Source organism: Rattus norvegicus, chromosome 15, assembly GCF_021556685.1.
Source record: "Rattus norvegicus strain SHRSP/BbbUtx chromosome 15, alternate assembly SHRSP_T2T, whole genome shotgun sequence".
Taxonomy (NCBI): Eukaryota; Metazoa; Chordata; class Mammalia; order Rodentia; family Muridae; genus Rattus; species Rattus norvegicus.
In genome coordinates this window covers 105488376-105507199 of record NC_141548.1, presented here as the reverse complement: position 1 = coordinate 105507199, position 18824 = coordinate 105488376, and the positions used below count along the sequence as shown (strand labels likewise).

Sequence of the window (18824 nt, the reverse complement as noted above, 5' to 3'; positions counted from 1 at the left end):
CTATTACAAGTAACATAAATCTATTTTATTGTAATTCTACTGTTCTAATATTATTCAGTATGTTTATAATTTGCTTGCTTATGTTCATGCTTCAAATGACAATTAGATTTATCTACAACATCTCAAAGTCAAAATCAAGCTGGATATCCTGCTATTAAAAAATAAAAAGGGGGTAGATGTAAGAACATGGTCCAAGAATATAGCCATGGGAAGAGATATGAAGAGACATTGAACAATTTTCTGAGTGCTTATGAGAAAACTCCAAGAAAATAAGAGTGATGTGAACTCAGTCTCTTCAAAAATGCAGAATTCCTGGGTTATGCTTTTATGCCCCTCCCAAGTGTAGTAGGAATGAGTTTGCTTCACATTATTCTTCAGAATTGGCTATTGTGTAAGACTTTAATCCGCCTCACTTATCAGCTCCATTCTTTGGGATCCCTAGAGCAGTAAACATCCCCAAACTACATTCTCCGGGCAAGAGATTACTCAAGTACAGGCACTTAAGATAGACTATATACAGCATAAACACCCACGCCAACTGTGCTTCACAGGTGAACACTCAGGGAGATGCTCAAACACAACAGCAATAGAGAAAAGACAAGTTTAGAGTGTGCCTTTAGACAAGTTTCTGAAAATTAGAACTGGCATTAAGGATAACTTTACATAAACTTATACATAAATGCATTAACAAACCAAGTAAGTAAACCTCATCAGAGGAAAAAGTTAAATTACTTAGATAATCAAAACTGATATTACTGAGAGTATAAGACTCCATCACACAGTGGGTGGAGTTCTAAAGCCTAGAAAACAACTAAAACCTGTGGCAAATCATATAGTTATTAACAGCTTTGAGTCAGCTTAAGAGGTAATGTAGCTTATAAACTTAAAAATACCATAGATGTGCTTGAAAATAATTTTTAAAATCCAAAGAGCAAAGTGCATTTATAATGGCAAAAAAAAGTAGAAGCAATTTTGCTTACAATTGTGATCCATAGTTAATAAGACACAACACCTTGACTCATTAGAATGTTAAACCTTCCTCCATTAAGAAGAGGCTTGTACAGGGCTGCACTTATGGCTCAGTAGTGAAGAGCACTGGCTGCTCTTCCAAATGACACGAGTTCGATTCCCAGCACCCACATAGTGGTGCACAACCATTTGTAACTCCAGGGAATCTTGTGGCCTCCACAAGCACCAGCTATACAAGTGGTGAACAGATATACATGCAGGCAAAATACCCACATAACACCAAATAAGTCATATCAAAGCAATAGTTTAAGATTAGAAAATAACCCATCCATACATGGACAAAATGTACAACTTATGAGTGTCATATACCAATATATAAAATAACATGACTCATATGTGAATAATGAAGATATAAAACTATGATCCGATGTCATGAGAAAGGTGGATGTGAGGAACTCAACAGAGAAAGCCAGAAAGCAAACTGAGGGGGGAAAGTCAAATGTATTGTTTTTATATCATACGTCTTATTTTTAAGAATACAGAGGAAAAAAAATCAAGCCATTAGAGAGAAACTACAACTATTCAACGAACTGAAACTAGAGAAGCATTTCCTCTCTGAGAAGATGCAACAGGAATATTTTCAGGACAGAAGCTTTTCTCACGTGTCCTGCTTCTCATACAGAGATGTCTCAATTTGATAGCAAAATAAAACCACAACAAAGGCAGCAGAAACATGGGAGAAAGCCAAGCACACTATCTGAGCAAGAGGACGAACAGTACTTTTTGGTACTCACCACTGTGCCAAGAAACTGGATGCTCATGTTTCCACCTGCGTCCCGAGAAAGACACTAAAAGAAAAGAGAAAGCAGCGTAAAATGAAACTGTGTCCAGAGGGAACGTGCACAGGATGTTCATAGTCGCCAAACACAAAGTGCAGATGCCCACCAAGCAGTGAAGGAGTGAGTAAAAGACAGTACCTCCACACCCAAGAACATGTGGCTGAGCAGGGAATGAGGCATCAAAGACGCTGTTCTTTAAGAGACAAATGACAAGATCACTAAAGTTTGGTGGTTAAAAATAAGCAATGGAATGAACTGGAAAATATCATCCTGAGTGAGGTAGCCCAATTACAGAAAAACACACTTGGTATGCACTCATTGATAAGTGGATATTAGCCCAAAAGCTCGAACTACCCAGGATACAATCCACAGACCACAGGAAGCTCAACAAGAAGGATGACCAAAATGTGGATGCTCCCACTCCTTCTTAAAAGGGGAAACAAAAGTATCCATAGGAGGGGATAGGGAGGCAAAGTTTAGAGCAAAAACTGAAGGAATGGCCATTCAGAGCCTGCCCCACATGTGGCCCATACATATCCAGCCACCAAAACTAGGTAAGATAGATGAAGCTAAAAAGTGCATGCTGAAAGGGACTGGATATAGATCTCTCCTGAGAGACACAACCAGAGCATGTCCAATACAGAGGCGAGTGCATCAAAGCACTGAAGTGAGAACGGAATCCCCTTTGGGGGGAATTAGAGGAAGGATTGAAAGAGCTGAAGGGGCTTGCAGCCCCATAAGAGCAACAATGCCAACCAACCAGAGCTTCCAAGGACTAAACCACTACCCAAAGACTATATACATGGACTGACCCAGGGCTCCAACTGCATATGTAGCAGAGAATAGCCTTGTTCGGGCACCAGTGGAAGGGGAAGTCCTTGGTCCTGCCAAGGTTGGAACCCCAGTGCAGGGAATGTCAGAGGTGGGGTGGTAAGGGGAGTATACATGGCAGGGGAAACACCTGTACGGGGGAGAGGGAGGGGATAGGGGCTTATAGATAGGAAACCGGGAAAGGGAATAACATTTGAAATGTAAATAAAGAAATATATCTAACAAAAAATAAAATTTCAGGAAAAAAATAAGCATGATGTAGCCAATAAAGGAAAATACGATGGAAGGGGGGAGGGTCTCTGAAGTTACTTACAAATAGAGAATCCCACATGCAACACTGAGTGTCCTAAAGAAAATGAAATCAGCACTATGACAGGAAACCTACATGGTCATGTGCACTACAAACTCATGTATGACCTCTAAGTCATGGAATCCATTCAAGTGGCCATAAGTGAATAAACAAAATGTGTATATTAATGGAAATGTTCATATTAATATTAATGTATATACATATGTATTGTGTTTGTATGTACATACATACAAACTAATAGAATACTATTTGTTAAATAGGCACCTCAGCCACTTGTCCTAGAGGTGAATGAAAAAAGAAATGAAATTGAATGGAAAGGACAGGACAGGAAAGGACAAGACAGGACAGGATAGGGCTGCTCCTAGGTATGGTGAAGGAGAAAATATATTATAGATATAAGGGAAACATAGTCAGAGGCAGACACATCTGGGAGAGTTCAGAGTGCTGATAACCCTGAACCATGTAGGGAGAAGGAGAGGGGAAGGAACAGAGGAGAACTAAGTACAGCAGCCAGGAGGGTAGATAACCAGCATGTCTGGATTATATCAGAAGGAGCCTCTGGGGAGAGGGCAGCCCAGCCCTTGGGCTGGAGAGTTCAGGGTATAGGGCTAGGTATTCCAGCCATACCCTGTAACAGGTAGAGACTGAGGGATGCTGGGAGAACCTATAGGCAGGTCTGCTTTGATATGCTAAATAGGCACCTCCCACTTATCCTGGGTTTGAAACTTAACACAATTCAGTCCTCAAAATAATGAAAATCCTGTCATGGGCAATAATACAAAAAAAAAAAAAAATGAAGGGCAATCTGGGAAAGGAAGTGAGCCAGTCATAGAAAAGTCACACACACACACACATACATACAGGCACTCACACACTCACACCCACACATTCACACACACATACCCCCACCAGAGAGAGAGAGAGACAGAGAGACACAGAGAGACACAGAGACACACATACATACACACACAGACACACAAACAGGCACTCACACATACAAACACATACACACATACACAAGAGAGAAACAGAGAGATAGGCAGACACAGAGACACACATATATACACACACAGACACACATCACCACCACCATCAAAATCACAAGAATGAACAATCACTGGTCTTTAATATCTCTCAATATCAATTGTGTCAATTCGTCAATAAAAAGACACAAACTGGGGCTCAGTGGTAGAGCGCTTACCTAGGAAGCGCAAGGCTCTGGGTTCGGTCCCCAGCTCCGAAAAAAAGAACCAAAAAAAAAAAAAAAAAGACACAAACTGTCAGAATGGATGCAAATACAGAGTCTATCATTTTGCTGCATACAAGAAACATGCCTCTACATCGAGAGTCAAGGTATGGGTCAACAAGCAGACCCAAGAAGCAGGCTGGAGTGGCCATTCCAAAATCTAATAAAATAGACTTCCAACCAAAATTAATCAAAAGAGATGGAGAAAGATACTTCATACTCATCAAAGGAAAGATTCGCATGAGAAGTTTGAAAGGTGACCTTCTAGAACAGAGAGCTGACTGGTAAAGAGCGATTGATTGTCAATGGGTGAAGTGTTAGCCCAGTGAATCAGTGACCCATCCTCCCAGGCATGGTGTCACTCAAGATTACCAAGAGAACAGATGCTAAGTGTCCCCACCACAAACGGATGGAAACTGAGGTAATGCATATCTTAATTAGGTTAGTTCAGTCATTTCATAATGTACATGCATATTTGAAGCACTTACAGTTGTCAACAATTTACCATGTATAAAGGAAGCTTTCGTGTTTATGTGTACATGTTCCCATGACATGTTTGCACATGTGTGGAGGTCAGAAGACTCTGACTTTCTCAGTTTCTCTCTACCTTGATTTTTTTTATTGGATACTTTATTTATTTACTTTTCAAATGTTATCCCCTTTCTGGTTTTCCCTCTGGAAACCCCTTATCCCATCCTCCCTCCTCCTGCTTTTATGAGGGTGCTCCCCTGCCCACCTACTCACTCATGTCTCCCTACCCTGGCATTTCTCTACACTGGGGCATCGAGCCTTTCCAGGACCAAGGGCCTCTTCTCCCATTGATGTCCAAGGCCATCCTCTGTTACATATGCAGCTGGAGCCATGGGTCCCTCCATGTGTCCTCTTTGGATGGTGGTTTAGTCCCTGGGAGCTCTCAGGGATCTGGTTGGTTGAACTGTTGTTCTGTCTTGTTTTTTGTGACAAGGTCTCTCATTGGCCTTGGAATCACCTATTCATCTATAGTGACTGGCCAGCAATCCTCCTGTCTCAGCCTCCTTGGCACTGCTGTGCCTTTTATCATTCATGCTGGAGCTCAAACTTAATCTCTTGCTTCCACATCAGGGCAGTGAGCCCCTTCCTAACATTAAGTCACTAAAAACCATGTAGCAAGAATGTTACAGAAGGAAGTAAAAGAAAAGTGTTTGTGCTGATAGGAGCAAGCAGGGAATGTTGGAGAAGGGCAGGAAATTCAGTGTGACAGAAACAGGGAGAGTTAGAGGAGGAAAGCAGCCGAACTGGAAGTAAGAAGCACTTAGAGAGCCAGGTTACAGCTCATATGTACAAGGTTCTGTTGCTATGCTGGGGACAGAAGCCGTGGCCCCCATCCAGGCAGTGTGCCTGCCCTGAGCCACAGATTCACCTCTATAAACCTCTTAAACTTCTTACACAGCTCTGCTTTAGAATGGTTGATGGCCTGCAGCTGAAGATACAAGAGCATGGAGAGGGACAATTGTCTTTGATTTGTAACTTTGAAGAGGACATTTAAAAGTGCATGGTCCTGGGCTGGAGAGGTGGTGATCAGTGGTTAAGAGCACTGATCGCTCTTCCAGAGGTCCTGAGTTCAATTCCCAGCAACCACATGGTGGCTCACAACCATCTGTAATGAGATCTGATGCCCTCTTCTGGTGTGTCTGAAGACAGCGACAGTGTACTCACATACATAAAATAAATCTTTAAAAAAAAGAGTGCATGGTCCCTCTGTATAGGATGTGGGCACTCTAACATGATCATTCCTTAGATGGGGAGCTCTACATGGGCTGGGAGCATGCATCTTGCACTTTCTCCCTAATGTCAAAAACATACAAGACAACAGTGTAGACATGGAAGGAAATGCAATGTCAGTTCTCAGCGAGAATGTTTCGGGCGTTCAGGTTATGAAAGACAAAGCAAGCCACACAGCCCTGAATCACAGGTTGTTCCAAAGCACAAGTCTGGCTGCTGCACTTAGCAGTGTATCCATCAAAAAATTAGGAAAGGAACAGTGAACATGGAGAGGGTGAGTAAGTGATATGTCAGTACACTGGCTTAAAGACAGGGGAGATGGAGGGAGGAAGGGAGTCCATGCACCCTGTTTTCATTAGAGGAGGGGTTTTCCCACCTATGGGCAAATTATCTTTCCCAACTACTACTACTGAAAGACCCCAGCTTAGCAGCAGTAACGCCATTTTGCAAGGCTGTACTTAAGATGACTGGTTCAGGGAAAGGTTAGAACACTGAGTACACAGCGGCTGCCAAGCAGGATGTGTATGGTTGAAGGCCTGGCAACAGGACGACTACGGTTGAGCACCTGACAATGAGAAAAGCCCCGGGAGAGGTCCCACACCCTGGTGGGGGGCCGAGTCAGTCGTTATGTTCCAGGAAGGTGGCTAGGGAACTTGCCCCCGGGCTGAACCCTTGCCACATTAGAATCCACCAATTATATCCCTGTAACCATGCATCTGCTTCTGTATGCTTGCTTCTGCTCCCCAGAATCCTATAAAAAGCCCATCCCTGGTTCCGTGGGGCGCGCCAGTCCCCCGAGTGACTGAAGCGCCCACAGGTGCCTGTGTATCCCGACAATAAACCAAATCCTCTTGCTGATTGCATCCTGTGGTCTCGGTCTGGTCATTGAGTTGGAGGGTCTCCATCCCGAGGGAAAGTTCTCCCTGAGAACTTTTCACTACTACTACTACTACTACTACTACTACTACTACTACTACTACTATTACTACTACTACTACTATTACTACTACTACTACTACTACTACTACTACTACTATTACTACTACTACTACTACTATTACTACTACTACTACTACTACTCTGTCTCAGAAAGAGCCAAGGGAAAATAAATCACTTCTAAATGTCAAAAACAAAGAGATTAATTTCAAGTAAAAATGAACAGAAAAGTGTCATGCCCCAAATCCATATAAACTTAAACAAAAAAGTAGAAAGTAGAGAAAATAATCACACAAAAAAATGCCAAACAGATGGAAATCATAATGCAAAAATTAAAGATACTATCTCCTAAAAAGGAGACGAAACTTAAGAAATACTTTAAAATATAAGAAATAGTTATTTTAGAAATAAGGGCCACCCCCTCACCCCCAGAATTATGAGCAAAGAATAACCATTACTATCTTAGGACAAATGGTGAGGTCATCTACAATTTGTATCTTTCCATATCTTAGATCTATTTTGTTTATACCTTATTAATCAATACTCTAAAGAGGAGTCAAATCCCATACCCAGAAGTATCCTAGAGTGGCCTCAAGGCTACCTCAGGCTCCTGGGTTCTCTTCCATTTCCTTGGAGTTTTCTTGGTATCAACTGCTGGCTTCACCTCTACACATTTACCCACAGTCCTTCCCTGCAGGTTCATCTAGACCCATGCGTCTTCCCCTTTCACAACATACATCTTACTTTAAAATGTGACCTTATGAGCCCATGAGATGGTTCACTGGGCAAAAACATCCTACCTGATGACCTGTGTTTGATCCCTAGAATGTAAAAGCAGAAAAGTGCCTCCCATGAAATGTCCCTGATACATGTATAAGCAGGCTTATACATGTACATGTACATGCTTACACAATAAATAAACACAGGTAATAGTTTTAAATTTTACTTACAAAGAGTAGTACCTATGCACAAAGGCTACATTCCACATGTAGCCTAAAATTCAGTGTCTTCTGACGGTTGTATGTGATCAGAAAAAGCACCGTGATCAACACATAGACCACTTCTACAACCTCCCAAAGAATATTCGACACCTTCTTGGTGAAATGGCCAGCAAATACTGCAGAAGACAACAGCTGAGTCTCCTACCCTTTGCCTTTCTCCTTTAGAACTCAAGGTCTTCAACCCGTCCTCAGTTAATCACAGAGTCTAAGATAAAGGGCCTGCTTTTCCTTTCCTTTTTTTTTTTTAAAAAAAAAAAAAAAACAACATCTCACTCTATAGGCCAGGCTGCCTTTGAATCCAGACACCCTCCTGCCTCAACCTGTGGATGCTGGGATTATTGGCATGAGCACAACACTCAGCCCCCTTTATGCTTTGCGCATGACAGTCCCACTCTGCTCTTTATGGCTTCCAAGTTCCTGTGTTCAGCTCCAAGCCAGAATCCATGGTCAATTGCTCATGTGATGTTAACCCTTACACATCTAAAGCACCTTTCCAACATGCAGAGTCCAGACGGAATGCTTGATCAGCAGATCTGTCCGCAGACCTGATCCGCCATAGCTCTCCTACATCTAAGTAAAAACAAAAAATCAACAATCACCACTCACCTTAACCCTTTAATTTCCTTCATGCCCAGTAAATAATGCATCTGCCAATCTTTGCTGTCCCCACCCAGAATATCCACCGAATCGCTTCACTTGTCTCTACTGCTATCATCTTGGTCTAGCTCAGGCTTTAGCAACGTTTCTGTAATAAGCATGGAGTCAACATTTTGGGCCTTATGAGACCATGGGCTGCAATGAGGACATTATAGAACTACTTCTACAGCAAGAGATAAAACAATGTTTTTAGCAAGAACTTCCTTTTGGGGGCAAATTTAAAATATAATAACCAAGTACAATTTTTATTGCTGGTCTATCACTGTCAGTAATAGATTTTTAAGTGATAACATTAATTCATTGAGACTTCATACAATGCATTTTGTCATTTCACAACTCCCCCCTGATCCTTCCCCACTTCTCTACCAACCCAACCTCATTCTTATTCTCATTTCTTCTCCTCTCTCCCTCCAGTCCCCTCTTTCTATCTATTCCCCACCCCCACCTCCAAACACATCAAGTCCAGCTTGTGTTGGCTAACTACTCCTGGGCATGAGGTCTGCCCTGGGTTTTGGTTGACACAACAGGTGTCACACTGAGAATGATATGTTTAAAGGACAGTTTGAATTGGTTCATAAATTGTTCTTTATCGAAATCACATGGCGATCTTCATTTGTCAAGATCCATCTTTTACTAAAGTCTTTTTGTCTTTAAAACAGGTTTCTCTGTGTAGTCCTGGCTGACCTATAACTCACTCTGTAGACCAGACTGGCCTCAAACTCAGAGATCTGCCTCCCAAGTGCTGGGATTAAAGGCGTGGGCCACCATGCCTACTTTACTAATGTCTTATACATTTCATGTACACTGAAGTTTGGGCATTTTATCTCTGAGAAGGGCTTGCAGACAGGTGTGCCCCACGTGGGCATTGACTGCACTTCAGTACTCATTTGGAGTGAGTACTACTTGTGGGACAGAGGACCTGGCTGGGAGGAGACAGGGAGGGGAAGGGGGGAACATGATCAGATAGATAATGGTAGGGGGAGAAAAGGACTACAGTCCTGAGGGCCAACAGAAAAAATGGAAAGAGGCAACCTTGGGAGGTAGGTGGGAGGCAACCTAGGAGGTAAGAGACTTGGCCTAAGCTACTCATGGGAACTCACTTCAGTCACTATCCCACACGCCAGTCTTTGTACCAGCTGAAGCCCTGATGGAGGCTCCTGGCTACAGCAAGCAGTGGGTTTACAGTGCTGCTTTCCTCGTTGCTTCTGCTAAGGAATCTATAAACTTGCTTTTTATTCTAACCTTTTGACAGCCCAAGTGTGTGAACAAAAAGCTTCTTGCATTCTCTTGGAATGCTCTCTGAAGAAAAGGAGAACCATGGGAGAAGCTGGCTAAGCTGAACTGTCCTGGCTGATTATTACACAACTGACATGTGCTGGATGCACAAAGTGCCCGGAGACACAGTCAGTCATTATCTGTTGGTTAAGCAAAAATATATTTAGATATTAAAAATAGCCGTTCAAAAAAAGTAGCAATTCAGAGCTGGGCAGTGGTGGCCCATGCCTGTAATCCCAGCACTCAGGAGGCAGAGGCAGAGGCAAAGGCAGGAGGCTCTTTGTGAGTTTGAGATTAGCCTAGTCTACAAAGTGAGTTCTAGGACAGGCAGGGTTATTACCCAGAGAAACTTTGTCTTGAAAAAACAAGACAAAAAAATAAATTTAAAGCCAGCTTGCTATAGTTATCAAATGCTAGCTGTTGTAAAACGACTTTGCCTTGGGACAAGTTTGTGTGTAAACTGCCTGGGCCACACCAGGTGTTCCCTGGGAGGGGCATCAATGCACCATCATCCTGCATCTCCCTGCCTTACAAGGAGGGCTTCACTCATTCCCAGGCAAACAGAAGTGCATAATAATTAACATAGAATGAGCTTAGCAAACCAAATGCACTAATCATACCAAATGAGTGTATAACCAGAGAGAAAAAGTATCAACAAGTTCCTTGACTTTGCACTCTAAACTGCAGGTCATAACTACGCAGAAGATGACTATAGCTCTCTCGAACCCGCCCGCCCTTCCCCCAACCCCGCTGTCACAATCTCCAGAGAAGGAAGTCAGAGTCAAAGCTGACATATCTCAGCCGGGTGGTGAGGTATGGAGCTCACAGCCTCAAACAGTGAAGAGTGACATCAGGGAAACAAGGAAGATGAATTTCATCTAAAACTAGAGCGTATGCTGCCTTTCCTAAGAGAATACAAACTTGTCCATAGAGAAAAGTGAATACTTTTATAAAATCTAATCCACAATAAACAAAGCCATCAATACTAAATGCTTTAGATACCAGGCAAAAAGCGAATCCAACCTGCCTGAGAAGCCAGCAAACCTTCCGTAAGCAGACATTCCTAAGACACGCTCTCCTTCTGCCTGATTCAACTACCTACTTTTCAAGTTTAAAATGCTTCCTCAAAGCCAGGTAAAAATTCCTTTTTTCCTCATATTGAGTCTACTCTAACATCTACACTTTTCAATGTTTCAAAATGAGAATTCTAAAAAGATTCTGTTCATAAAGCAACTTCAACAAATACAAAATTAGCAAATCCACCTACTCGGGAAAGCAGAGACACTCACAAAACAATAAACCTAACATTCCCAAAATACCTTACTAGGATAAAAAAAATCAGAAGTGATTTCATCTTTATAAGAAATGTTAGGGAGGATGGCGGTGGTTTTCTTTGTCTCCTCACTGATTTCCAATTTGACAATATCTTTGTAAGGCTGCAAGGCTTGTCTTAATAGTCTCCAAAGCAGCTATTCTTTGTTTCTCGTCTACACGGTTGCTGCCTATACCCTTCAAAATTTTCTTCCTCTCTCAGTTACTAAAATGTAATTTTCTAGTTAACAGTAAAGGAAAAGATGTGTGCATGTGGAGAGGAGGGGGATTCAGAAAGCTATTTTCCTGTTCTGTTAAATTAATGAACATCTTCAAATTATAAAACCCGTTGCTAAGACCAAGATGCACTTGGCTTCCAGGACTGCTGTCCAAAGGCAGGTAGCCCTGCCTTGGAGTTAATGCCTTAAATTATAGTCATGCATACATCCCAGCTGTTAAACTGTGATTAAATTTTTTGAAACATAGTGAAAGCAGTTATTTCTGTTCTGCTGGGAAGCTTGTTCTTAAGATGTGTAACCATAATTGATGTTTTCAGGAAAGTGAAAAGGAGATGGTTAATAATTACTCTTTCATTTCCTACTTCTTTAGGGAAAAAAAAACACTAACCCTTGCTTATTCTGTTATATATTTATATATCTGACACAACTAAATATACAGGTTCATATTACACTTGGTGACTCTGGAGTAATCACAAGCGTACAGTACAAAATAACAGCTAATTACTTCTAAGAGGGATGAGGGTGAGGAGAAACATCTTAAAAACAGGGAAAACATTTATTTTAAGACTGAAAACATGTTATGAAGCAGATCCTTTTATGTGCATGTGCACGTGCTTGCAAATATAAGCAAAATGGTGAACCCCATCATTTAACTTTCCAATTAAAAAATTAATTTTAAGGACTAGGAATAAAGTTAAGTGATAGTGTTCAATCCCCAGCATATACATATACATTCATACACATGCTTACACACACACACACACTCATACACATGCTTGCTCACACACAGCACACAGGCGCACACACACATGCAGACATAGGTGCACACATATACATACACACACACACGCATGCAGATACATGCACACACACACAGAGGCACACATACACAAGCACACACACTCATACACACTCTTGCTCACACACAGGCACACATGCACACACACACATGCAGACACAGGCGCACACATACACACACACACACGTGCGCATGCAGATACATGCACACACACACAGAGGCACACATACACAGGCACACACACACTCATACACACTCTTGCTCATACACAGGCACACACACTCATACACACTCTTGCTCACACACATGCACACATGCACACACACACATGCAGACACAGGCGCACACACACACACACACACAGGCGCACACACGCAGGCACACACATGTAAACTTCAGCATGAATATACAGGAACTAGGATTCAAACTAAAGTTTGTTTTCATATCTTATGAGGGGCATTTTTATTCAAAATATTGACAAGTAAAACATTTATTTTTATTTTTCTAAAGTGGAAAATGTTACAAGTTTTCAGTTAAAAACAGGAAGGTGCAGTTAAAGTTTCAAAAACTCACTTAATTCTGTATAGCTATACACTTGTAGATATACTGCGGACAATAAACACAGCCTGTGGCATATCTGGTCTTCCTGCGCAATCTGTGCGTGGGTGACATTCTACATTACCTTTGTTCCCTTTCTCATGTTATCTAATCTATCTGATACTACAATCAGTTCACAATCAATACATTTAATCTGTATTCTGAAGCAAATGCTTGAGATTTGTGTGATGATGTTGCAAATTTATCTGCTTTAACATGGAAAATTAGTTCCACTTAGTTGCATATCAATGACCTATTCAACACAGAATACAGGAATGCCGCAAACTGCTCTTTACAACTACTTATAATAAATTTATTTTCTCTTGAAAATATTTCAGCAAGAATAAGAGGAGGAGAAACCAGTCTTCAAAGCACGTTGTGAATAGCTCCTTATCACACAATGCAGCACAGTTAGGCCTTGGCTGGATCTTCAGATACTTTCAAAAGTGGTTAGCTACTCTTCAGGCCTGAAGACAGCCTGCTGTGAGCAGGTGGGTAGAAGAAACTCCACACAAAGCAGCAGGCCAGGAGCAGTCAGCTGGCTCTGCCCGAGAATGCCTGACAATGTGACTGTACAAAATGAAAATCTACTCTGTGAAATGCTAACAAGAAACACAGCAAATGCAGCAGACAAATTACACTGTAAGGAATGGACAACTTTTTGAGTCAGTCAGTAAAACTGAAGAGCCTCTTTCAAGGTTACCAAAGAATTACTTCACAGGAAGGGAACACAGACATAGGAATAATACTGATAATGACAATAAAAGCTTGTTAATTCAGCATGCAAAGGTTCTAGCACACATGAAGGACACAGAATGAACTCATAGAGATCACAGCACATCTCCCATTTCCTTTACCACGTCAACCAAGTGCCACACACAGGAAATCATTTCATCTTGTAGGAAGAGCTCTGACATTTGTTAAACTTAAAATTGAAAAATATATTAACTGGAGGGGAAATCCATCTTTTGCTTTAAAATGAGTCCAGCTCATACATCCATTCTTCATTCTTAATTCTGTTAATCCAATTAATTTGTTGTGTATGCAGGAGGCAGTGTGGCATTAACATGCTGATAGGTTATACCTGATTACGCGTGTACATGTTCATGTGTGCCTGCTTGTGTGTAGAGACCAGAGATCGACCTTCAGTATCATTCCTCAGATACCCTTTTCCTTGTTTTATGAGACAGGGCTTCTAACTGACTTGGAGCTTGTCTGTCCATTAGGCTAGGCTGGCTGGCCATCAGGATCCCTGCCTGACTCCCCAGTGCTAGGAGAGCAAGCTCTTCCATGACTGGCTTTTTCATAACTGCTGGGAACAGAACTCAGGTCATCATTCAGTGACTTAGGTCATTGCAAACACTTTCCCAAACGATAAATATTAAAACCATAGTTAACACATGAGGGGAAACTGAAAACAAGCAAACAAATAGAACCAAAATCAAAGAAAACCTAAAGTCCTGTATGATTTTTATCTGAAACACTCTCTAGCTTTTAAAGGGTTTGACTGGAAATCTGTCTCAACCAACAGCCACAGTAGCCACACAGGGCTTCTCCAATTGACTGAGGAACTGAATTTTCAATTTAATTTTACTTCAATCAATTTTATTGTAATTTCAAGTGTGTGGGCTAGAGAGATGGCTCCATGGTGGAGAACAGTTGCTGTTCTTACAGAGGGCCAGTTTCCGTTCCCAGCACCTACAAGGCAGCCCCAAATAGTAACTCCAGTTCCAGGGAAATATATGGCTTCTCCTGGCCACTGTGTGCATCAAATATGCACCTGGTGCACATATACACACAGGAAAGGCAAATATTAATACAAAATGAAATAGACAAATCTTTAAAATAAACTACAGGGACATAATACCTATTTCTATTAAATAAAACCTCATTTTTGGTACTACAGATCTCTAAGTGCATCTTTCCACAAAATAAATGAGAATGACAGGACTTCCATTAGCTCTTCTTTAGTAAACATCAAACCAGCAGACCTAAATCTAGGGGAAAACACTAGCAAATGCAGAGCAAACACTGTCATTTTACCTCCCACAAAATGAGGATATTTGAGGAAAACTGACTTAACAGATTAGTAGGAAAAATTCTTTGGAACACTCAGTGAGGAAGAGCTTTAACTTTGCTCAATGGTTCTCAGTGCTTCATTCTCTGCTCTTTTAATCACTCCTACCTGACAGACTGTTCAGTGGCTCTGCACTGGTGCTGGTCAACAGTGACTAATGTTCCTTCTGAGCATATGATCCTCGAGTCAGAAAAGAAAAGGCTATGGCAGCTGCAAGGTGCATGTGGCAGAGGTCAAGACCCGCATGCAAAGCAGACATCTCTAAACATTAAGTAATAAGCGTCAGGAGGTGAGAGGGAGGCCATGATGTGCACAAGTCTCTGAAAAAGAGGAGAGGGATAGCTGAAGCAGACTGTTTGCTGCTCTCCCCATGGAAGCCCATCAGTAGGCAGCCCTGCTGGCCTGAAACAGAGTGGGTGCTCCCCAGAGCAATTAGCAGCAGGCAGCTGCTTCCATGAAAAGTATCCTTGGGTGGGTCCTCTGACCCTTTGCTGCCGTTGCTGTCCCAGGAACCATGGTGGCCTATATCTGCAGAACTCTATCTGACTTGCTGTCTTACAATGTGAATTCTATTTATTGGGGGGGGGTCAAAACTGAGACCCCTCAAAGCACACAAGAAGGCTGACTCAGGACCATGGTTACTGAAGGGAAGGTTTAGGAGAAAGGAAAACTAAATCTCAGGATCAAGGTCTAGCTAAGGCATTCCATGTCGCTGCCCTGACCTGCCCGCTGCCCACAGAGACATTCAACTTTCACATGTGCCAGGGGGTTGGGCAGGCAGCAGGTTCAAACTTAGATCAGAGCAGACCTCCAGATCAGCTGACGATTATGACTACCTATGATATTCTGTAGCCTGGGACTATGCATAGTAACCTGATCACTGAAGGATAGTGACTGCCCATGGCATCCCTTAGCCAAGTGACTGCACACAGTAAATACACTTGGTTTTTAAGGGAAACAAAGTAATAGTGTGCCCATGAAGTTTACCAATAACATCACTTCTCTACTGGAAACTCCCATCAACCCTACTGGCCTGAGGCCAGAACAGAGTCCATGGTACTAAGAAGGCTGTGGGGGTTTGGCTCCTCACTCCTTTCAGCTTACTGCTGATGATACACATGTGAAGCAGCTCTTTAACTATGGCTCCCAGGCCAGCATCCTGAGCATTGCTTAGAAGCCTACTAGTGATACAGATGACGAAGTCTGAAGTCAAGTTTGTAGCATGAGTTTTAACAAGTCATCCAGATGACCCTTCCCTGCACTGTACTTTGAAAGAAGCACTAATTTAAAGCATGAATGATAGGAAAATGTGACCTAAGCAACTGGCAGGGAAAAGAGCAAGAAGCAGAGCATAGTAGGGTTACAAAGTTGGCTCGAGCTCCTAAATGAGGAAGCCCTATGGCAAGATTATACGGTCTAAGTCTCTCTTCACATCTTATTAGCAGGATGACCTTAAGCAAGTCACATACTTTTGCTTACTCTCAGGATCTCATTGATTCTCATTGATAAAAACAAATGATGAGATCATCTACTCTGTAGAGTTAAGCATTGTGAAGATTAAAACATTTACTACATGCACTAAGCTTCAACCAGTCTCCATGGCAGCTTGAGCCCTGTGCAGGGTGAGCAGTGTGCAGGGTGAGCAGTGTGCAGGGTGAGCAGTGTGCAGGGTGAGCAGTGTGCAGCATGAGCCCTGTGCAGGGTGAGCCCTGTGCAGCATGAGCCCTGTGCAGGGTGAGCCGTGTGCAGGGTGAGCAGTGTGCAGAGTGAGCCCTGTGCAGGGTGAGCCCTGTGCAGGGTGAGCAGTGTGCAGGGTGAGCCCTGTGCAGCGCGAGCCCTGTGCAGCATGAGCCCTGTGCAGGGTGAGCCGTGTGCAGGGTGAGCAGTGTGCAGCATGAGCCCTATGCAGGGTGAGCCCTGTGCAGGGTGAGCACTGTTCAGGGTGAGCAGTGTGCAGGGTGAGCCCTGTGCAGCGTGAGCCCTGTGCAGGGTAAATACACTGCAGCATGAATACTATGCAGTACACACACCGTGAAACACAGCAGAGTGAGCATTGTGAAGCAGGAGCACTGTGCGGCATGAGAAGTGTGCAGGGTGAGCACTGTGCATGATTCATGATGCATGATCATCAATTATCAGTCACATTCACTCTACCATGTGGGACCATGTGGTAGTTTGTCAAATCAACTCTAAAGGTCAACTCCACAGAAAGTAAAAAAAATCATTACTGTTCTTAAGAAAAATACTTTATCTTGATTTTAGGCAATTGATATTTTTACTGATTTAGCATTTACCTTTCTTAGAAAGTATTAGCTTGGTATCTCAATCCTTTCAACAAGTCTAGGGTATGCCTTAATGGGCTCATATATTTCAGGTATGTGAATACTTTTGCAACAAAGGACTTATAAAATAAAACATAAAAATGTACTGAAAATGGATTTTCTAGGGAAATGGTGCTAGTGGTTTTTCTAAATACATGCCTAGCCAAAAATTCTACATGTCAAATAGCCATGAAGGCAACTATCAGCAGAGACACCAGGAAGGATTCTGAAGAGTACTATGGCAGCAAAACTTGAATGGAACCTTCTATGTCTTCTCACACTGAGAAGTACCTAAATGCACAACAGCCAAACTACCTGATGCCCCAAACCACATGGTCCACTGTTGTTAAGATGTAAAGCACAAGCATTTACTATTCTATCCACTCCTTCAGCATCTGTTTGTGGCTGTGTGTTGATTTGTTTAGACAGGATCACATGCATCCCAGACTGGTCTCCAACTCTCCTCAGCTAAAGAGGCCATTGAGCTCCTCATCTTCCCTCTTCTGATTCCCAAGTGCCAGGATTATACAAGTGTACCACTACAATTGGTTTTAGGCAATGCTTAAGAATCAAATCCAGGGTGTTTATTGGCCATACTTGACAAGCATTCTGCCACTGAACAACATCCCTGAGTCCATCAAATGGATTTAATACGTACTATGAAAGCATGTAGTGATAAATCTTTCAATGGTCTGAAAGTGTTCGTTTCATAATTTATTTACAAAGGTAGAAAAATGAGGCAAAGAGTCAGGATATAGAGGAAAAACAGTATTCACGGAGAAGTTAAAACAGGTTGAGTACTGAGGGTTAAAGTCATCTTAGACCCACAGAGATAATGCACCAATTGAGCCCAGCTTAGATATCTACTAGAGTCTGAGTCTTCTTACCCACAGTCTCTATTAATAGGGACAGGTATGGACGAGACATAAAATAGATGTGATTCTTTGGTTTTCTTCATAAAATTAGTTAAAGAACCAGTATTTGATGCTACAAGAGACTGAAAGTTCCTATTCATACGTAAGAGCCATATTTTCCTGTGGTTTTGCTTAGTGTTTGTGTTTTCAGGAGCCTCTAGGCTCAGTATGAAGTGCCCACGGAGGCTTCGCTCCATGGCTTTCTACTTTAAATGGAGGTCAAGGATTGCAGAGAACATGCTATCCACTCTTGAGTTCAAGGCACCTGTTCATAGGAAGCCATTGGGGTGGGGGAAGTGCTTCTCAAAGTACACTACTAACTTCTTAAGGCATGTGCTTTAGAAAGCCAACCTGCATGGCCATGTTTCTTCTGACCGAAGACAATATAATTCCAACTGCATGAGATCAGGATGTTAGTCCACGCAAGACATGCTTTATAATGAAAAGCCTATGATGATGAAGATGACTTCTCATCTAGTAATTGTTTAAATGCCTGTTGGGTTATTTATTTCTAGCAAAATATAATGCAATAGCTTTGTGAGGTTCTCTGAAAAACAGAAAATATTCGCTGAAATTAAAACATAGCTCAAAATCCTCTAGCATAAGAAGAAAAAAACTTTACAACTACAGAAAGGGCACAATGAATAATAAAATACAGCTTTTCCTTATTATGTCAGGATTAGCCACATGGAGACTAATAAGGATTTTGAACTTGAAGCCTTCTAAGTAAATCATGTGAAC

The 18824-nt window shown here is 42.1% G+C and overlaps 1 protein-coding gene across 5 annotated transcripts in view; it reads right to left on the bottom strand.

Moving 5' to 3' along the window:
- The window catches only part of Pcca (propionyl-CoA carboxylase subunit alpha), a 334592-nt gene that overhangs the window by 77724 nt on the left and 238044 nt on the right, over positions 1-18824 (bottom strand). For all 5 annotated transcript variants that reach the window (XR_015638170.1, NM_019330.2, XM_087586568.1 and 2 more), the window contains 1 exon segment: positions 1764-1817. Coding sequence is in view for 4 of the 5 variants with exons in the window: in NM_019330.2 (NP_062203.2) it covers positions 1764-1817 (54 nt within the window). In the remaining variant the exon portion in view is untranslated.